Source organism: Lissotriton helveticus, chromosome 7 (genome assembly GCF_964261635.1).
Source record: "Lissotriton helveticus chromosome 7, aLisHel1.1, whole genome shotgun sequence".
NCBI lineage: Eukaryota > Metazoa > Chordata > Amphibia > Caudata > Salamandridae > Lissotriton > Lissotriton helveticus.
This window is the reverse complement of record NC_136068.1, coordinates 522,435,162-522,457,865: the sequence shown is the minus strand read 5'-3', so window position 1 is coordinate 522,457,865 and position 22,704 is coordinate 522,435,162. Positions and strand designations below refer to the sequence as shown.

General features: G+C 45.8%; 1 protein-coding gene across 1 annotated transcript in view; it reads left to right on the top strand.

Annotated features, from left to right (window-relative positions):
- Positions 1-22,199, top strand: part of LOC144768708 (serine protease 27-like) — a 132,278-nt gene extending 110,079 nt beyond the window's left edge. Inside the window, exon 6 of the mRNA XM_078652574.1 lies at positions 20,526-22,199. Coding sequence (XP_078508700.1) covers positions 20,526-20,789 — 264 coding nt within the window. The 3' untranslated portion in view covers positions 20,790-22,199. The remainder of the gene's footprint in view (positions 1-20,525) is intronic.
- The last annotated feature ends 505 nt before the right edge of the window (positions 22,200-22,704 follow it).

Below are 22,704 nucleotides of genomic sequence, written 5' to 3'. Positions count from 1 at the left end.
TTGTTGAAGCGTTCTTCAATAGTGGGTGGGGGATCCAAAAACCCTACCGTCCCCCCGCCTGTCTTTCCATCCTATGGTCTGCTGATAAGGGCGATGCTTGGAAGAGAGGGGGCATTTGTGGTCAGTCCACCTGGTCCAGTAGACGGAACCTATTGTTAACTGGGAAACCCAAGACAACATCACTCCCCCTCCATCCCCACATGCCCTCTTCATGGCACCAGGTGTCTTCTTGTGGATACCATTGGTCAAAATTCCCGGTGTCATAAGTATGGTGTGAGTTGACTGGTGGATAAAAGTAGCTTAGCTTTAGCGTTTTAATAATGGTGGCTGAACTATTAAAACGGCTACTACACACATGATCAATTACCCTGCTGTTCTGGAAATGTATAACAACACAATACCCGGCCACCTCTTTCGGGTTAGGTCCCACCCACCCAACTCTTCTAACAAACAGAATCTTACTTTGAACACTACTTGGCAAGGGTCTATGTGTGTTCAACCAGTGAATTGATTTGTTTTTAAGTTCCATGAATGATTCTAGTTTGTTGGGGGCCAGCTTAGGGACCCCAGTAAGGACGACCATGTAGGGAACACTCTCAGGAGGTAAGTCGATGCATGGTGGATCCAAGGAGCAATAATTGACCCTTGGTTGATTTGTGGGAACTCTGCCCAGATATTTTGGCTTAGTTGTTCTTGAAGATGGCACTTTACCAGCAGATATGGGCACAGTATTGCTCGGACTTTCACTGGATCGTTGTGTGATAATCGGAGACAGTGGGTTGGAGGGGCAAGTGGTTAAGGGCTTAGGGTGTAGTGGCGGAGCCTCCACAGCAACAGTTGGAGCTTGTACTTGAGCTTTAATAACAGAAAGTTACTTTACGTACTCCGTATTTTTGAAAAGTAAGTCCTCCATTTTCGCCAGCTTTTTTTCAATGGATTTTAATCTTTGCTCCAGGGGCTGTATAAATGATGATAGAACCGAACTCAATTTTCCCACCATAAAATCAGCGTTACAAATGCTTAGAAATGCAGAGTCGGTTCGGGCCTCGGAAGGGCTCGGTGGAGGGACCAGAGACTCGCTAAGCTTGCCTTGCTCTACAGTTAGTGATTCAGTACAATTGTTATGTTTAGACTGTTTTGGTTTTCTCCCCCGAAGTGGTGCGCCCGCCCGCTTCCATTTGGGAACTGCGCCTTTGTTATTAATACTCAGTTCCGGAGGAGTTAAGGGACGTTCTGAATGTACAGTGACCTTGCGGCATACCCGCCTAGGTAAGGGTTGTTTGGTCAAGTCCTCCGTACCCAGTACATTGATAGAGGGGATGTTTATGTTCCCAGGGGACCCTTCTACTTCAGTTGATTGTAGGAGGGCCCCCGGGGAGCACGCTTGGGCTAGAAGACCCAGAGATGATCTCTTCAGAAACACCGGGTCCTGTGACATCCGGCGTTCCATCATAGCAATCTCTCGTTCCAACACTGATGAGGCCCTCATTATGAATTGTTCCAATGTGCCAGCTACATGCCCTGTGGGTTTCATACCCCTACGGGCCGCCATATCAAACAGGAAATGAGGACAGGGGCTGTCGGTACTCACAGTTTCCAGTGGGCGTTAGAAAATGGGCACGGTCCGGTCTCTTCCGGTCTGTAACGGACTAGAACGGGCCCGCCCTTGGCCTGGGCTCCCCCCGGCTCGTCTCACACGCGTCCTGCGTCGCGGAGGTGCGCGCTTCTAAATGCACCTCCTGGCGTTACTGGCGCGTCACTGGTGCGCGCCGCCACTGAGGATGCATGGAAATGTAGTCCCGGGGCGGCGGCGCGGGTAGTGGTGGCGTCCGGTGGCGGTGGAGTGGTTCTTTGGCCCCCAATATGTGGCAGCGAAGGACAAGGTGCTCTGCAGCAAAGGTAATGCTCCCTGGTGGTCAAATACAACTGCGTAGTGCTACTGTATGACAGCTGTCTCCCCAAATCAGTGCTGAGAGCAGCGCGTCTAAATCCCGAAAGAAGGAGCGCGGAGGGACAACTGGAAGATTCGTGAAATAATATAACATTCTGGGAACCATTATCATTTTTGCTATGGCTACGCGCCCTATGGGCGCCAGGGGTAGTGTCTTCCAGAAACCCACCGCTGTTCGATGGCCCACCAGTGCTTTGCGATGGTTACCCTCATAGAGGTCCTCAGGGGAATGGTACAGTCGCACTCCCAGGTACCTGTGGACCACAGCGCTCCACTTCAATGTCTGAGAGCCCCCTATGATGTCCTGTGGTGCCAAATGGAGGCTGAATGGGAAAATCGTAAATTTTTCCCAACTGACTCTGAGACCCGAGGTCTCTCTGAATTCCTGCAAAGCTACTCATTTCATGGTAAGAGCGCCCGTAACGTCCCGAACATAAATCAGAAGATCATCTGCGTATAGTGATACGCAGTGCATTGTGTCCGCTACCGGAATTCCCCACGTCTCCCCTTCCCATCGTAATCTTATGGCCAAAGGCTCCACCGCTAGAGCAAAGAGGAGGGGGAAGAGGGAGCACTCCTGTCTAGTTCCCCGCTCCACTGGAAATGGGGATGATATAAGTTTGTCGATTCTTACCCAAGAAGTGAGGTCCCTGTAAAGGAGCTGCGTATACGCCATTAGTGTGGGGCCGATATTTTTTTTCCAGAGGACTGCGAACAAATAGTCCCACGTCAGAGTATTTAATGCTTTTTCTAGATCTAAGATCAGGCAGGCTGCTCGTGGAAATCGATCTTTTGCTCTGTCCTGAATATGAAACACCCTACGTAAATTATGTAAGGTGTTGCATCGCGGAACAAAGCCACACTGGTCGTGATGTACCAGAGCTGGGAGGATTTCGCTGTAGCGGTCAGTCAGCAGTTTCCCCACAATCTTGCAGTCTGCATTTAAGAGTGTTATCGATCTGTAAGAGTCCGTGAGTGTGGGGTCCCTGTGAGGTTTCGGGATTGTCACCAGGATCGATTCGCGAAGCGATTCCAGAAGTGTACCTCCGGTTAGTGCATCTTCCTACAAAGATGTCAGCCGGGGCGCCATCTGGGCCGCAAACATGCTATAATATTCGAGTGGGAATCCGTCCATTCCAGCTTTCTCCGCACCCCCACCACCTGTCGGATACAGTGTCCCCTAGCGCTGACCTTAAATGCGTCCCACTCTATTGCTCTGGAGGAAGCCGTGCCAGCGTTCTGCAGAAAGTGTTCCTGGATATATTCCCTGTGAATTTGGCGGAACGCCTGGTCGGTGAGGCATTCTTAGGGTAGTTTCCACGTTGGAACTGAGGGATGGGGCGGTCTCCATCTAAGGGTCACTGTGTGCGCATCATGATCCAACACTATCCTGCCCAGGTAGTCTGCATGCTGCACTTTGGGTAGGAGTACTGCGGAGCACAGAAACCTATCGAGTCTAACTCGCAAATAGTGGGGGATGGAGTAAAAGGAGTAGAGCTTGGCGGTTGGGTTCTGTACTCTCAAGGCGTCCACCAACGATCTACCCATCTCCAGAAGCGTTCGGTTTGTTTGTGTGCGGGCAAATGGACTGGTGGGGGTGCGACCTGTCTAGGTGTACATCTAGTGTGCAATTATAATCTCCTCCCAGGAGCCACAGGATCGCTATGTGGTGAGCCAATACGCTTGTGAGTTTATCCCAATATTGATCTTGTTCTACATTGGGGGCATATATACACCCTATGAGTAGTGGTTGACCCTCCAACAGCCCTGTCATTAATACATATCACCCGTCCTTGTCTATTAGTCGTGTTTGCGCCTTGAATGGCACCCCTGGTCTAATCCATATAAGTGTACCTCTGGTAAAGGCGGAGTACGCCGTGGCACAGACAAAACCCCGCCATTTTTAACGTAGACGGTCTACTTCCTTTTCTGTTAAGAGTGTCTCTTGCAGAAGGGCTAATTGGGCCTGTTGTCTCTTAATGTAGGCGTAAACAGAGTACCGCTTGTTGGCCGTATGCATCCCTCTTACGTTTAATGTGATGAGTTTTATGTCTGTGTTAGGGACTTTGTGTGTCATGGATCATGAAATGAAATTGGTGTTTTCTCTATGCATATCGTCCCCTTTGCCCATCGTGCCCACCCATCCACCCGCCGCCCATCACTCACAAAAAGTCTGCGTTGTCCGTTCTCATCTCCTCGCCCACTCGAGGATACCTGGGAGATTAAGGATAAAGGGAGGGCAAACTGAAACTCTGGGGAACATTCCCAACTTGGGGGACCTATCGCTCGGGGCAATACATCCAAATTGGTTTTCATATGTAGACTTTAGTTCGTTGCTGTGGGGTAGTGGCTTTTCATCTACCCGATCTCCACCGGCGCGGTCGCCCGTCCATAAGAAACACTGAGAAGGTGCCCACCTGCACCACATCTGCTCTAAGTTGCTTGTTTCGGGCTGGAAGATCGTTTGTTGTTACAATCGTGGCAGTAAGTCCTGATGATTTCGACACCGCACCTCCTGGAATGGATGTTGCTCCGTCTGCGCGTGGTTCGGTTCGATGTCGCTCTCACTGTGCGCCTCGGATCTCTATTGGTCCATTATATCAGTGTGTCAGACGTTTGAGGGGTCACTATTGGAGGCGTCATTGAGCCCTCTCAAGACATGGGTGCGTCACTGCCTTCGTCCTCCTAGCTGAATAAGTGTGAGCCTCTTTCCATGTCCGATCCCCTCCCGTGGGGTTCAGGGTGGTAACTGCTTGTAATGCTTTCCTGCGTTCTGTGATAATTTGCGTAGTGTCTGGGGAGCCGGTCACGGCTGGGCTGGACTGCACACTGAGTTGCGTGAGGGTGACCCTTCGGAATCGCCGTCCCAAACGCCCGGATGGTCGTCCATTTTGTGTGCCCGTGGCATTCATAGGGTGTGATATGCGTTGTTTCACCGAGGTGTCTGCGTCCTTTGGATCCGTGAAAAAGTGAGTGGTGCCATTGTGGATGATTTTGAGTCTGGGAGGGAAGAGGAGGGCGTATGGTATGTTCTTTTGACGCAGGGTGCGCTTAACTGCCAAGAAGGTGGCCCTTTATTGTTGAACAGCTCGAGAATAGTCTGGGAACAGGATGACCTGTTTGCCTTCTACTTGCAGTCGTCCATGCTGTCTAGCTCCGTGGAGAATGGTGTCCCTGTCTTGGTAATGTAGTAGTTTCAAGAGGAACGGTCGAGGTGGTAGGCCCGGTTTTGGTCTGCGTGCTGGGACCTGGTGTGCCCTTTCTTTAGAGAGATAAGGGGTCAAATCCTTTGCGGGCGTGAATGTTGTGATCCAAGCTGTGATGTATTTGATCGGGTCAGCCCCCTCTGCCCCCTCCAGAAGATTCATAACTCGGATGTTGCTCCACCGGGAGCACCCCTCCAAATCGTCTGTCTTGTTTTCCAGGGCCTTAGTGCGTGATTGCAGTTCTTTTATAGCGTTGTGGTGCTGCTGCACTTGCGGCTCCATTGCTTGCATAATTTTTTCGCTCTGAGTCACTTTGTCCATCAATTTCCTGTGATTGTCCCCGAGAATACTGAGATCCATGGCCAGGTCATCGAATTTGTTTTCAATCGCCACTCTAGATTGTTCTATGGCTGCAAGGACCTGGTCCAGTTTTCTGGACATGGAGTCGTCGCCAGAGGGTTCCTCTTTTGATCTGGTCACTACAGGTGTCAGGGGATGCTGCTCTCTGCTGCTCTGGGGCGTGTGACATCCCCACCGCTCACTGGCGGCCCATGATGGGGGACTCTATTCTCCTCCTGTGGTGGTCGCCGTCTGATGCCACTCAATTCTGATCCCGTGTCAGTGGATAGCTGCAGGGCAAGTGCGCCCAACCGAAGCATCCAACACTGCCCGGGCCGGCACGCCTACTCTCCCCTGGGTGCCGTCGTCTGTAAACCTCTTTAATGCGTGTCACTGCCTCTCCTGTAATTCAAGTGCAGAAAGAGCAGCCAGTGGTGCCCTGGTAAGTTGCCTCCACGCAGGCATGCAGCGCTCGTGCCTGAGTGGTGGCTCGTAGCTCTGCCCAGGCCGTGGCGGGGCAGTTGTGGCTCAGTCTTTTGAATTTGCCCCGTGTCCAATCTGCAACTATTGGGTGCTTTGCCGTCAGGTGCCCCACCATGCGATGAGTGCGTATACAGTGGATCTCTCCCTGCAACGCTGCTAGAAGGTTACCTGCCCCATGCCCCACCGCCACGGGGCGAGGGGATGTTGTATTGTCCTTGTGATCCCCGGGATAGGGGCATGAAAGTGGTTGGTTGCCGGCTCACAGCACGTCGGTCACCTCTCTCTCTTCCTCCCCCCGCGTGCCTCCGGACTGAGTGTGGGGCGGGGAAATGGGGGCCGCTTCGTTTCAGGTCCCGGTCACCGTGCACTGCATACAGCCCGGTAGCTCTGTCAGCTCTCACTTCATGGTCTTCATGGCGGGAGAGCACCAGCCTAGTGGATGTGCGGGCGGGTGGGTGTCCGCTGCTCCCTCACTTTACCACCACCTTCTTTATCGCGGGTCATGAAGAGCATGGGGCTTGCGGTCACGTTTCTCCCCTTCTGTAATACCAAAGTGCCCCGGGGGGGCGCAAACACCCGTTGTCCCTCCGGGCACTTCTATTTTATGGCCACAGAATTCAACTATTGCTAGGCAGGGAGATTTTTCATTAAAGGTGATCACTTCTGTCATGCACATCAATTGATCTGCTAAAACCTTAATTTTCTCTACTTCCAGTCGTTTTATTGGAAGTGTTAGCTGGGGATCATATATGAGGCAGTGTGTCATTCCTCATATGTTGGATGACATTGAGCAAATCTCAGCTGCCTAAGATCAGAACGATCTAATATTCTTCTATTAACTTAAAAAAATCAACTGGGACCAGGAAATAGTGTAAAGTCGCGTGTCTCAGGCTAGAAATTTGAGCATAGCCAGGCAGCGGAACAGTGTCAAAGTCAAACTTGTTGTTTAATATTCGGATATTTGGAAACACAGGTCCTGCAATTCCTTCATTAAATGTCTACCATAGTATATTTTCCGTGTACCCGGACCACAGTAGGAGGAATGTTTCAACTATAATCCTCCACTGCATTGGTTCTCATACTCTGCAAACAAGTTTAGATTGAATTTGCAACTGTAATCCACATGGTGTCACTAAGTGTAGCCAGAAGGTTACTTGGGTTTCTGAGGAATGGTGGCTGGGTACATTGGCAGTCGTCCTGATACGTTGTCTGGAGGGGCTGTGTTAGACCCGGGATCCCTGGTTGGCTGAGGTACGAACCTTAGGCCAAATCGGGACCCACGTTTCCACATCACGGAAAGAAATGTCACCTTCTGAGATGGCCCCTGCTCACCCTCTTGGTAGCTTGGCACGAGCAGCCAGGCTTATCTTCAAGGCAAATGTGTAAAGTATTTGCAACCACGCTCACAGCAACCCAATGATGACACCACAAATAGACTCCATAAGAGTTTTATAAAAAAGAGTATACATTTTATATAAAAAGATATAGGATAAGACCACACAATATAAATCCAACATATGAGTATGTGTACTATTTCTCCTGGCCGGTTGTTAGGCCAGCCAGCACTTATAAGTTCTGGCAATATTAATAAGCACATCTAAACATTCCACTGTAATCCTAATACCATGTTCTGCGGGAAACAACCTTTACAACACAGTCATCACATCGCACTACATTTACAAGGCAGTCATTACATCGGAACACCCTTTACAACGCATGTCACTACAACGCAACCATTACATTGCATGTCACTACCACGTATGACATTACAACGCATGACACTACAATGCAGGCATTACATCGCATTCCATTACAAGGTATAGTACCGCTACACTATCCAACACTTACATTAAATGCAATCTAATGGTATGCGTTGTAATGGTATGCGTTGTAAAGTTATAATGCGAAGTAATGCAATATGTTGTAAATGTAGTTTAAAAAAATGTGTTGTAATGGCATGCGATGTAAATGTATGCGCTGTAAGGGATGTTGCTGTGTAAAAACTGCGTTGTAAAGGCATGCATTGGAAATTAATGCGTTGTAACATTATACATTCATGTTATGCAGATCTTAATGCTAGAATCAGGGACTTTTGCAATGTAAAAATAATGCAATGCGTAACACAACAATCAGGCACTTTGCAATGTAAGAATAATGCAATACATAATACAACCACCAGGTACGTTGTTAGGCAGAAATAAGGCAATGCATAATACACTAATCAGGTAGTTTGTTATGCAGGAATAATGCAATGCGTAATACGCTAATCAGGTAGTTTGTTATGAAGAAACAATGCAATGCATCATACGACAATCAGGTAGTTTGTTATGCAGAAATAATGCCATGCGTCATGCACTAATCAGGTAGGTAGTTATGCCGGAATAATGCAATGCGTAATACACTAATCGGGTACTCCGTTATGCATAAATGATGAATTGTGTATTACGACAATCAGTTACTCCGTTATGCAGAAATAAGACAATGCGTAATACACTCCAGCACTGATCACGGTGCCTTAGGCGGTCTCTCCGCCACTCCTTCTGACTCTGCGCCAGCCTCTGTCAACAGTTGCTCCCAACATGGGTATGGTGTAACGAAAAGTGCAGCTCCGCACTCCGGCCCCATACTGCTACTACCTTGGCAATATGGGCCGCGATACAAGCCGAAGCAGAGGCTCACGTTGCCGGAATGAGAGAGAAGCCGAGAGTGTCTCCCTCCAGGCCCGCACCCCACCCCACCCCAGGAGTCAACACACGTTACCTGGGGTGCGCAAAATCACTCTCATCTCCTTGTACAGCGGCTTCGGTCTCCGATGCAATCTTTGTGTATTGGCAATGGCGGGCTCGGGCTGCTGGTCCGGCCCGCTACTGCTACGAAGACCTCAGGCTGCCATAGAACACACACACACACACACAGCGTCGCTGAGACTCCCTTGAGCTTCAAGTGCACGATCAATGGGCACTCCACACGAAGGTCTCAAGCTGCACGAAGAACACGCGGACAGCATCGCTGAGACTTAACTCCTCGTGCACGTTAACAAGGCAATCCTCACGAAGGTCTCAGGCTGCACAAAACACACGCACACAGTGTCGCTGAAACTCACTTCGACTCCGGGTGCACGATGACAAGGCAATCCTCACGAAGATCTCACGCTGCACAAAGCACAAGCACCCAGCGTCGATGAGCCTTTGGGAAGATAGGCTGGAACACATATTACACAGCCTTCCCATTCTATCCTATGGGCAATATGGCCTTTCAACAGTGAAAAACGAAATGGAGATTATTTCACTGTCAGGACATGGTACACACCTTGGTACATGTCCTACCTTTCACATGCACTGCACCCTGCCCAGAGGGTACCCTGTACCTACCATAGGGGTGTCTGATGTGCATAGAAAGGGAAAGGTAAGGTCTGGCTAGTGGATGCACTTGTCAGAACAACTTGGCAGTTTCACAAGCTGTGCGCAGGCACGGCAATGGCAAGCCTGAGTTCTATATTTAAGGCTACTTGTGTGGGTGGCACAATTAGTGCTGCAGGCCCACTACTAGCATTTGCATTACCAGCCCTGGCACACATAGTGCACTTTACTAGGGACTTTACTAGTAAGGCAAACATGCCAATCATGGACTACCAATTACCATTACACGTTATACAAGGAGCACTTGCACTTTGACACTGTTCAGCAGTGACAAAGTGTCCAAAGCATCTACGCTGGCAATACCATGTCTGAAAAAATGTCTAGGGGGAAAGCAAAAAGTTTAGGGAACTTTAGTCAAAAAGGGCCAAGTCCTACAGGCTGCATTCCATATCCACTTTTCAATCTTCTCTCCTGGATTAACAAGTTAAAGTGTACTCAAGCCCAGGCTACAGTTCTAAATATGTCCTACAAACCCTAAAGTGTCTGCTGGACATGACAACCAACCTTCCAAACCCCAGACAATTCCCAAAGAATACGGGCTACTCAGACCAATGAGCACACACATTTCAGTTAGCACTCCCTGCCCAAAACCCTCTCTTCCCATATAGTGTTCTGAGATTTTTGGGCAAAGTCAGGAGAATATGTAGTTTGAGCATTCAATCAGCATAGAGTAATGTCATTTCCCTGTTCCTTAACGTTTCACTATGTGGGTCCTATCCTGTATTTGGTCCTCTCTCAGACCAGTGTCTATTGTTGGACCTGGCACCCTCTGTGCAGGGTCACCACCAAACGTATTGCTTTCACCCCTCCTATTTTTGCTGAATTCCTTTTTGTTGGCCTTTGGATTTTGTGAACTTTAGTACTGCTAACCAGTGCTAAAGTGCTTGTGCTCAATCCCTAAAACACAGCCAAATTAGCTTATGCCTGGGACGGGAAACATCCTTCACCACGCATTAATTACAATGTGGTATGTTACATCGCAGTTTTGACTACGCAAGTCGTTATATCGACTTGCACTGGAGGGCTCTCTAGAATAAGGAATAGTGTAAATTACTATTCCAACACCTTCCCTACTGTACGGAGACTGGAGTTGGAATAGTAATTATACTGTCCCCAAGTCCAGCACCCTCCAGCGCAAGTCGATGTAACGACTTGCGTTGTCAGGACCACGATCTAACATACTGCGTTGTTATAGAACGCGTTGTATCGTCATACATCTGTCTGGGGCCGCTTTACGTATTGGTATTGTTTGCGCCCGGCACACCTTTGAAAAGGTGCATGGGCTCAAACCATGCCAATGCGCCCCATTATGGTGAATGTGCTGTCCTGGGGGCAGCGTATTCATGTGAGAACACAAAGCAGCTGCTCCGTGTCTTTACAGTGCAGGTGGTATCCGTCTGCACGTTCAAAGGGGTTTATCGATACCATTGCAGGCGGGTGCAATCAGTGACTGTACCTGCCTGCAAGGGGATATCTGGGGGGGGGACCATGGGATCCCTTTTACCCCCTGCAGAGAGCTGCTGTCAGGAGGCGCACTGAAAGTGCACCACCTTTTAAATGGCACACTGTCAGTGCACCTTCTTTAACTCTGCGCCCATGTCTGTAATATAGCACGAGTGCAGAGTCAAAGGAATTCCCTCATTTGCATAGACCACGCCCCTATGTAATTGAGGGAACACCCTGCTGCAGCTTTAAGTGTGCCAGCACTATCGGTATTCTAGAAGGGGATACACAAGCGTCTGCGCCCCTTCTATAATACCAAAGTGGCCCGGGCGCACACAAAGCTGGCGCAAATGCCCGTTGTTTCCCCGGGACACCATATGTCACATGGCCCTTAATTGGCATATTTAATTTACTTAAAAGTCCCTTGTACAGTGGAATACCGACGTTTCCAACCAGTAGCTCATGAGCTACTGGTAGCTCTCCAGCTCCCTTTTACTAGCTCTCTTGTATGGAGCCAACTTTACTAAATTAGAAGCTTGACTGATTTCATATATTCATACCAAATCGAAAAGTGTTTGAGATAAAAATGTATGTATTTTCAGAGCTCATAACATGATGTCTGGAGATAAATGGTTGAATTTTCAAAATATCATTAAAGCCAAGTGATAAATCATGTGGCGTTGGGTTGACGTATTACTAATATACTACCCTGGTGCCATGAGCATTTCAGCTATAGCGGTTATGTGCTACCTTTGTAAAAGGATTCCAAATTGACAAAGACTTTAAGTTACTGCTGGCAACCCAGCCTGATGCACTGAGTTGATCACTACTGGTAATGTTGAATAGCGTGGCCACTAATGTAATCTTGTCTGTTGTGGTTGCTTTTACAAGTCTAACTATATTAGTAGCTCGGGAATATTCTCATTGACCATAAGTATCTATGGTTGCAGAAAAGGTTGGAGACACCTATCTGCCTATCTATTCTACACTTTCTGTCCATACAATGCTCTCTGTCTATCTAAACCCAACTATCAGTCTGTCTTTACAAGGCTTTGTCAAGCATCTCTATTCGTAATAAAGATTTACAGAAAAAACATTAGCAAAGCAAAAGAGGCTGGCAGCCAGTGCCAGACCGCATGACTTTCTGAGGCCTCATGTTAGCCAAGATCTTTTGATTTTACCAAAAGTATGTGTACATCATAGAGATAAACAGGGGGTTTGAGCCAGACATCATCCATTAGTCTGTTGTTGTGTCATTCACATTTTTCTGAATCATAGGCAATGGGCCAGCCCACTTTAGCCATTATCTGGCTGTGAGTTACGGCATACTTTCCTTTCACAAGGAAAACATCCACCCACAAACTACTTACTTGCAGTGCCAGGGACTACTATGGTAATGTAGGTTTTTTTTTATCAAAAAATATAATTTTGCCTTCAGCTATTTTTTTTAGATCAATGATGGCTGAGCAGCTTCCCCAAAAATAAAGTTTTGCAAAAAACATTGCGGAACAAATCAAGAACTGCTTAATCCAAAAGGCTAGCTACCAATGCCAGACTTTTGCCAATGGTTGCTTGTGTATGTGTTTTTTATTAATTAGGTTTTGTTTTTAAGTCCATTTGTTTAGCGGCATAAATATTGTGAGTTCACAACAGTCCATTTAGGTGTGAGTTATGGTTTTGATGACGGGGCTGAGTTATGGTTCATATAACCGATCATAACTGGGAATTTGAGTTATTTTTAGCTTTTAATGCAGAACAAGAACATCATTTTAACTGTGTTTTTATCAATGAATTACTTTTTTTTCAAAAGTTAATGTTACTTTATTTGCACTACTGAACCATAACAATATTTGAAACGTGTTTTTCATTGAATTTTCAAGTAAAAAAAAAAAAGCAAATTCGCTGTTAGGCACAGGACCAGTCTCACTGTGTCCACTCTCCACTCTGCACAGCCACATGGATTTGGATGCACGGTCAGGGCCTCTACCCACCTGTCCCTCCTATACCTGCCACACATAACCTTGTTTGTGCTCAAAGAGTGCTGAATGCAAGGCCTGGCCTAAAAGCAGCCCTACCTACCGCCCCCACCAGGCCATGCCATCACTTCTGATGGGCTGGGTTTTGATAAAGGGCATGGGCTGTAGATAGGCACTGCACACAGCTGCCCTTGTGTTCAACTACTTCCACACAAGGCAGTTTGCAAGTTAAATATAGTTCTTTTTTCTCAGCCTTCAAGCAAATATGTCAAATAGTGACAAAGTGGTTGGAAATCAAAGCTATTGAGAAAGGCAGTTCAACTGCCAAAACACGGCTCTCTTTTTCTTGTCCTTGTGTTCGGAGAGGCAAGCTCAAATAAAAAGGTTAACCTGCTCCTGTCTTCGAGTGCTGACATACCAATACTGGATTTAGCTACTCACTATAAAACATGTGCTATGGAATAATTTTGACAATCTACTTCTACATGCTTATAAAAATAGGGAGCGATCCCACTACCCAAGAGAAGGGGTACCACAGGTAAACAAAAATTTGGAGATCTCTTGGGAAAACCAAAAGGTTCACAACTATTGCTAATGTTATCTGATTCCCCGTATTCAATGAACTGAAGACACACAATCCATACACATACAATTTAAAACCAGGGACCCTAATTGGCAATTGTGATACACACATACGGTGCTACAAGAATATATATTTTTATTAAAAAACTAAATTCTCATTCCATGAAAATCATGGATTGATCCAATACTCAACAATACATTAAAACCACAATTTCATACAAATATGATCATGAGAGACAAAGAACAGAAAGGTGCGAACTCTTAATCACATCCTGTTTTGGTTGTTCCACATGAATTCATTCATTTGTTTGTTCAAATGTCCATAAACCTGATCATCTATTGGGCATGAACATGTTCCTTGAATATAACCACATAAATAGACACAAAGGCGTTGACGTGTTTCAGTGGTGTTCCCTTGATACCAACCACCTTCTTCAAGACAAAATCATAAGAGTCTCTCTTGTATTAAATCACGAAAAACCTCATAAAATCCAGAGAAAGGTTTAGGAATAATTTCCTTAAGTTTCCGTACGTGGGGCTCCTTAGGGCTCCAACGCGAAGTTTCACACTATCTAGAGGGCGGTCCAAATACTGCACCTCAGGTATCCTAATTCTGAAAGTCCAACTGCTCACCCTGTTCAATGTTGTGAGATGTTATTATAAAGAAGATTTAAAGTAATCTAGTGTTACTATGAATGGCGTATGATAACCAGGTTTGAGTCTAGGTGTTGGCTTACCTCCACGTGCCTAAACAAGCAACATCAGAGTAAGCTGATGATGGGAAGCATCAAAGACTGGGAGCATCAACAACTGGAGAAGAACAAAAAAAGTATCTCAATCCGAGTGGGATTAGCAGAAGGGCCCCAATAAAGGCATTATTAGTACTTAGACCGTGCTCCATCAAAGTGATGAATGCATACAAAAGGGAAGTAACTCCTACGTGCACTGATCAATGAGGACCAAGGAAGTGAGAGTGATTGAGAAGTCAATTAATGGTAAGTAATAGGCAGGCTAAAAACAAATTGTTTTTTATGAAGATCAAGGTCACAAGCGACAGCAAACATGTGCTGCCAGTGAACTCAACCTAATTAAGCATCCTAAACTGCTTCAGTAGACACTTTCACTATCTCATCTGCTTGAGCTATGGGTCAATTTTTATCATAGTATGTATTTGTAATGCACATGTTCACCTTGAAGGTATTTTAGCACTGCAATTACAGATATTTATTGTTCCCCAACTTCATGGTACTCATTTTAACGACCTTAAAAAATGAAAAACTGAGTAGGCTTGCCAGGATTTGAACCTGTGATCATGTTGTCAAATCCAGATGCCTGCCGTGAACAGATCAGTCCACTGAGCCGTCAGTCCCGATCTAATATGACTTTATGGCCTGCTGTAGTGGGCCATACCGGCCATTAAAGGCCAGATCCAGCTTTAAAGGCCTGAGCCGAAGGCAAGGGCCTTTAACAATACCAGTAAAGCCCCGCTATGGAGGGCTGTAAGTCCATTAGAACATTCTGCTGATGGCAGAATGTTCTAACAAAAAAAACACTGGCCCCATGGAGCCCAAGGGGATTGAACTCCCCTCATGCTCCGTGAGGCATTTGTTCACAGCAACAACTGTGAATGAAAACATTGGAATGCCTACCAGCCATTAGAAGCCCAGAGCACTACATTGTTTTCCATGGAGCTCCCAACATTCCAATGCTCTAATATCTGTTATAGATGTTAATTCTTCAAGGTAAATATTAATCTTAGTACTCGATTAGAGTGTATGGATATTATCCTCCTCATATATATTTACTGCATTTCCTTTCCATCAGAACAACTGGGACCCTCCTCACTGAAAGTCAAATTGTAGGCAACATAATCACCTCCTTGTTTCCTTTGGACTTTCTTGACTAAGCAAGTATATAGTGCTGTGTGTTTAAATAGAGGCGGAGGTCTCACTTTGTTTCCTAAGGATGAATCGGTCTAAATTATTTCTCTTCCATTATCCAGTATAAAGGAAGAAGTCCAGAACAGGGTATCGAACAGGGTATCTTGAATAGCAATGACCAATAAATGCAATAAATATAAACAGTAGTGTCTTCACTCCACTGTGTGGGAAAGGCACAGAGATTCCCATGTTTTTGAGTAACAAATCTAGATAGAGTAAGTATAAACCAGGTATTATTAATGAATAATGGAGCCATGGAAGTCACTAACTGAAAGTGTATATAAATAAATGTGTGTATATGTCTGTGTGTGTGTGTGTATATATAAATGGATATTTATGTATATATATATATATATATATATATATATATATATATATATATATATATATATATATATATATACTCAATTTAAAAAAAGGATATGACTAGTGCGTGGTCCGGGTACTAAAATAATTTTCTATAACAAAATCTATTAAAAATACTCCACAAAAGTGCATAGCTGGGTACAGAGAAAGATGGAAAGATGGCCACACTTTCATGGTGCTCCAACATTTGACCCATTTCTTTGCAGTAGGGAGCCGCAAATGTCATGGCAGGACTGCAACATGAAGGTGAACAGACAGGGAGGCACTGGCTTTTCAAAGATGAATGTGCGCACACCTGGGGTGCATAAATCAATGGCAAGAGGTCAGTCCCTTGGTCATGAAGTACAAAACAAGATGGCTGACGACGGAGTGGTGCTGCATACCTGCCTGCAGCGAGAAAGAACAGGGAGTCCGTCTGGCCTTGGGTGCCGCCTCCATCCACTATGGAAAGGGACACAAAAGCTCCTGCACCCTTCTGAAGGTGCCAGCCTGTAAAGCCTAGAACCAGGGACATCTTAAGGATTTTGGGGGCCCTGGGCCACACGTATTTTGGGGCCCTCTGTTCGGAACAGCTTTGACATTGAATTTATGATCCAGTTTCATTTATGCCTTCTTTTGGCAAGTCACTGACAGTGCACAGGCACACTGGTCCGAATTTTCAATGTGTTTACATCTAATATTCCGGATAGTGACGTGTGTTTTCAATATTGTAACACAGCAGCAGCAGCTCACTAATGTTACTGCAAATAATCTCTGTGCCCCCCCCCCCTTTCTCATCTGTGAGGTCCTGGTTTGATATAAAATAAGCTTTTTTATGGATGTTGCATGAATCATAAACAAACAATTTCTGTAATAGACTCCCACACATCACCCACAGTGAAATAAATTAAAGGAAAACAGTATTTAAAACAATATGTCTAAGACTTATTCAAAGTCATTAGGGCAAAGACTCTCTGCAAAACAGAGCTGGCTCTATCAGGTGGCCCCTGAAAGGCTGGGGCCCTGGGAGAGAGCCCGCTTTGCCCATGTCTTAAAATGTCTCTGTCTGGAACACTCAGGCAGATGATGTGGGAGATAGACCAGCGCATTTGAAATTGGCAGTATCTTTAAAGGATCTTTAAAGGATTGCCTGTGTGTGACTTTGGTACAGAAGAGGACATATTAGAGATGGCGTGTCTGGCATAAAAAGGGGAAAAATTACTTTTGTTCACCTAAAAGAGGAGACTGTGCTGTGAATAAGGAAAGGGAAGGGGGAACGGTAAGCAATCTAGCCCAAGGCCAGAAAGAAATGAATTGGCACTTTGGGCACAATTAATACAAAAGTGGATACAATGGCGTGGAATGTATTTGCTGTAGAATCATGACTGGCACAAAATGGGCCCTAGACTGGCTGGGATGGAGGCTTCAGTTAAATCCTGAGATTATAAGATGTTTAATTTGGCGATAATGTCTACCCCACTTGAATAAAGCTAACAGAAGAACAAGAGTAATATATATATATGTGTGTGGGTGTGTGTGTGGGTGTGTGTGTGTGTGTTTGTGTGTGTGTATATATATAACTGACATACACTTTTATATATACACACACATACATATATATGTATATATTTATATTACTCTTGTTATTCTGTTAGCTTTATTCACATTAGTTGCCTCGAAACATGAAGTCATTACTTGTGTTCTCATGTACCGACCACCTAAAAACATGGTTCACTTCCTCCCGGCCTTTCAAGAACTTATAGCTACCCTGGCTGTTAACCACTCAGCGGTCTTGGTACTGGGGGATTTTAACTTCTGGCCCTCCCATCCAGCTGAGGATGTACCTTCCAAAGACTTCACCGACTTTCTTAGTAGTCTGAATTTTGTTTCTCACATTCACACTCCTACCCATGCCCGTGGTCATATTTTGGACCAAATCTGGTCCCTTAACATCTCAATCCCTGTTCCTATTATCACTCCCTGTCTGTGGTCTGACCACTTTTTGATTTCCTTCTCCCTTGACCTGGGCCTAGCAAAGAAGTCCCCTTTACCCAAAAACATCTGGGCACGCAACTGGGGAAAAGTGGACATGCCATCTTTGTGTTCTTCTCTCTTAACATCAAGCCCTGCCATCAATAATCTGTCCATCTCGTCCCAGGCAGTGGCCATTAATAGTTGGCTGTCCTCAACATGCGATCTGGTGGCCCCCCTTAGGCGTGTCAAAGTGAAGCGCTCCCACGATGCGAACAAATGGTTCGGCCCTGAGCTTAGGGCGAAAAAGCTGGCCGCTCGACAGGCGGAGCGCACTTGGAGGCGTAATTACAGCGAGTCCTCCAAACTCCTGTACAACTCCATTCAGGCAGAGTACAAGAGAACCATCCTCAAGGCTAAGACCGCCTATTTCTCCGATAAGATCCTCCGAGCGGAGAGTCAATCGAGGGAAATTTTCGCCACTGTATTTGAACTGGCCACTTCAGACAGAACTTCAGTTAAACCAGTCCCTTCTCAACTCCTATGTGATTCCCTCAATGATTTTTTTATAAACAAGATTACAGATATTAAACTCAACATTCCATCCCCCTCCTCTGGTTTTGTTGACATTATTCCACCGCCCAACTCTTATCATTTTGACCACTTCACTCCGTTATCCGAAGACACCTTTCTTTCTATTCTCCCTACTGTGAAATCTGGATCCCCGGTGGATATCTGTCCTGCCCACATCTTGTGTAAAATTTTTCAAGCTTGTCCTCTCCCTCCCTTGACCTTCCTTAATGACTCCCTAAGTAGGGGAACTGTTCCCACGTCGCATAAATTTGGCACAGTTATCCCCATCTTAAAAAAGCCTGGGGTTGACCCTACAGTACTGTCCAATTACCGGCCCATCTCCCTCCTTCCTTACCTGGCTAAGGTTCTGGAGCGGTACATCACCAAAACACTGAGTGTTTTTATCGAAACTAGTAAGTTTCTTGCCCCTTCTCAAGCGGGCTTCCGTCCCCTGCACTCCACCGAGAAGGTGGTGGTATCCGTGATGGACACACTTAGAGAGGGGCTGGACTCTAATCTTCCTCAGGCGCTGATCCTTCTCGACCTTTCTGCCGCCTTCGACACGGTTGATCATACCATCCTTCTTTCCCGTGTCGAGGCGGCGGGCGTCAGGGGTTCAGCCCTGTCCTGGGTTAGATCGTTCCTCAACGACCGCACCCAGGCTGTTCATCTAGCGGATTTCTCCTCTACAGCTCACAAGGTACAATGTGGTGTTCCCCAGGGCTCTTCTCTTTCCCCTCTCCTCTTTAATCTCTACATTTTCCCTCTTATTTTTGCGTTACAGCAGATGGAGGTCACAGTGTTTAATTACGCTGATGACCTCCAGCTCATCTTTAATCTATCTCACTCCTCCTCCTCTATCTCTAGCTTCCAGTCAGTGATGGTATTCATCAGGGATTGGATGAATGCTAATCATCTAAAACTCAACCCTGACAAGACCGAGCTTGTCCTGACTGGTGGGCATCTCAACCCTTGGTCCTCTGCTTTCTGGCCCTCTTCACTTGGCCCTCCCCCTCTACCTTCCTTTTCTGTTAAAACTTTGGGGATCACTTTGAATCAACACCTTACTCTCCATTCACATGTGAGCACGGTGGTTTCGGCTTGTTTCTTTATTCTACGCACCATCCGCAAAATTTCACGTTTTTTTTCCTTGTCAGCCCTCAAACTTGTTCTTATGGCAATGGTCCTTTCACGTTTAGACTACGGTAATGCACTCTATAACGGTATCCCCAACTATGCTTTACGTCGACTTCAGCTTGTACAAAACCAAGCGGCCCGGTTGGTCCTTGGTTTATCCAGATCCCAGCACATCACCCCCGCCTTGGGTTCCCTTCACTGGCTCCCAATTAAAGAGAGAGCTTTGTTCAAACTTGGCTGCCTCACTTTTCAAGCCCTGGCCGGAACAGCTCCGGCTTTTATTACGTCCATTGTTCACCCTTATGTTCCCAGCAGACATCTGCGCTCATCCGCCCTCTCCCTCCTGGTGGTTCCCCGCTTTAGGAGGAAGAGGTCGGGAGGATGCAAGTTTGCTGTCCTCGCCCCTTCCTTTTGGAATTCCTTACCCTTACCCATCCGTTCCTCAGCCTCCTATATTGAGTTTCGAGGGAGACTTAAAACTTTTCTTTTCCAACAGGCATTCCCAGCCTGAGCTGGTTCCGAGTCTGTGATCTGAATTTGAGCCACCTCCACAGCGCCATGAAACCGTTCGGTATACGTGCGCTATACAAATACGTTTAAATTCAAATTCAAATTCAAGTCACAAGAAGCCCCTTTCTACATTATATTTTGTATTTCTTAACGAAAAACTGATAGTGAGTTGGGAAAGGGTGGTGTGAGGCTTCAATGATTGGGAGTCCGCCCAGTGCACTTCAGGGCTCAAACTTAAAGCACATGGGGCTATAGGAGAAGCTCCCCTCATCATCAAGGTGAGGATCGTGACAGGGCCTAGCTAGGCAAATGATGTTGCTGCCCTCAAGGGTGTGAAATCTTCTGCCTGCCACTCGCCTGCACATTAATGCATGTGAAACACCTTGGACCTGACCCTGATCAGATGAGTGTCCTTCAGGGTTAAACTTTGCTCTGCCTAACAGACACTCATCATGCATCAGAAAATGGCGGTGGAGGGTGAAGCCCCGATGGGCCGATATATATGTATCCTAGAAGGCATCTCTGAGTAAAATATCACTGATCGTATTTGCCGTGTTGTAGCTTATGCTTTACCCTATGTTTTTGCTTTTCTTCACTTTTGACTGTTCTCCATTTGCCCGTCTATTGATACTGTTCATGCTTTCTTCTAGGGAGACTCTGGGGGGCCCTTGGTTTGCTACATTGATGATGCCTGGTACCTAGCCGGTGTTGTAAGCTGGGGAACTTTATGTGCTCAACCCAATCGCCCAGGTGTCTACACACTGGTCACTGCCTACAACAGCTGGATATTAGAAAATGCCCCAGAAGTGAAGCTGGGGCTGGTAAATGTCACTTCCAATAGTGACTGCCCGACAAGAACAAGGTTCTTCTCTTTCCTACTTACAATTGTCCTCCTCTTTTGGCTCATCCTCTGAAAGAAGCATTCTCCTGTCCTATCTTTTCTCCAATACTCGTCCAGGTAAGCATCTCTGCAAATGTCCACCATAAGCAGCATTTTGATATTCAAGACGAAAGGGAAATATGAAGGTCATTGTGCAATGACCACTGAAGTCTACTGCTTGAAGCAGCAACACAATGCACGCATGACCAGAGCGAGACTCTCCATTTAATGCAACCATGACCAAGCTTGAGATTCCTAGCTCACTGACAATTTTGTACTGGAATTGAAGTCACTGTGGCAACGTATTCTGACACCTGTGCAATCCTTCTACATCAGACGACAGTGAATCTCTGAATGTGCTGGTGAGCAAATGAAGAAAAGACTGCAGAATTAAATGAAGGGACAATTTATAAGATTCAGCATGCTGTTTTATTGGGAGTGGATGTGAAAGAGATAGGGAGAGTGAGAGACATTTGCCATTCCCTTCCAAGAAGGTCAGTTTGGCACTGATTCTGTATCTCGAAAGCCTGCCTCGCTCCTAGCACCGGATCTGATGTGTTTCTTAAGGCATGGGTATGTTAAATTGAATAGGGATCCAAATCTTGAAATTATCCTTTAAAAGCTGAACACAGTTATTGTAAACCACACGTGTTTGTCATTTCTTGGAATCACAATCTGAAGGTTTTCTCACCACCTAATAAAGATGTCACAATTTCTTGGAAAATTGCACTCAAAATATTTACTATTTTTGTGTAAAAAGGTTTCTTACAAGGTGCCAAGCTCCTGGTTTAAGCGCATAGCTTGTTACTTGTCACTTACTTTACACACCAGTGCTCACCAGGCTTGGCTGCCATGTTGGTCGGTCAGTCTGGCTTTGCAGCCAGTACGGAACACAGAGCTTGATTTCGAGTTTGACAGACAGCGTGTGATTGAGAATCCTTCCAATGTATTACAAGTGCATTATATTCTGTAGCACTTGCAATTCACCTGGCAGAATATCTGTCGCCGCATTTCTGATTGAGTAACTGGCCGCTAAAACTGTATATCGGCCCCATAGTCACCATTGGTGATGTCCTAAATGTGTTATTGTGCTGAGAAGGAGGAGAGGTCCTCTCACTGCACCACAATATCCAGAGATTGAGAGCTGGCATCGCTCTAGTGACAAACTGTTTGTATCTTTGCATCGTAAATAAAGTGTTGTCTTTTATGCTAACAGTGGAATAACAATGCTCTTTGTTTTAATTATTTATATAATTGGTTGTCTTAACACTATTGGATCGACTTTATCATGTTACAAGTACATGTTCCTAATTTTCTCTTCTTTCCTAGAAGACTGCTATGCTAGGTGTTTCCTCCTTTATGCTTTGATGAGCATTTTTATGTCTTATTTCGTTTTTGTCTGTCAGTATGTCAACATTTATTAAAGCCCTTTCAATCAATAAAGTTTCACATTGTTTCCAAATGTGTACTGTGCTGGTTTCCGTATGTGCAAAGCTTGAAAGGTAGACCTGGGTCTCATTGTCAGTATTTGGAGTCAAACACCAACTCTTTCAAAGTTTTCTCACTTTTATTGTCGAGTCCTTGTTGTGGGCTCTTGGTTGGCTTTTTTTTTTTAGAAAAGTAAAACTCTAGTGAAAACATTGAAACGTTAGGGTGATAAAATAAGTCCACCAGGAGAAAGGGTGGAGGGAGGCTAATTTTATCTCCAAGCACAAGGGCCGCTCTTCCATCGAAAACTCTGAAATTCGAATTTGAGAGAACTGGTACTTTAATCTTATTATGATTGACTCAAATCTGACTTTAAGGTTAAATAATTAGGGATCTATTAGAATGTCGGGCTGATGCAGCGATCCACTCGACATTCTCCTCCACCCACATGCAATTTACCCCCCGCCTGATTATTTTGGCGGGGGTACAGCGGCAGATGGGAAAAGGCTTGAATATGGTGG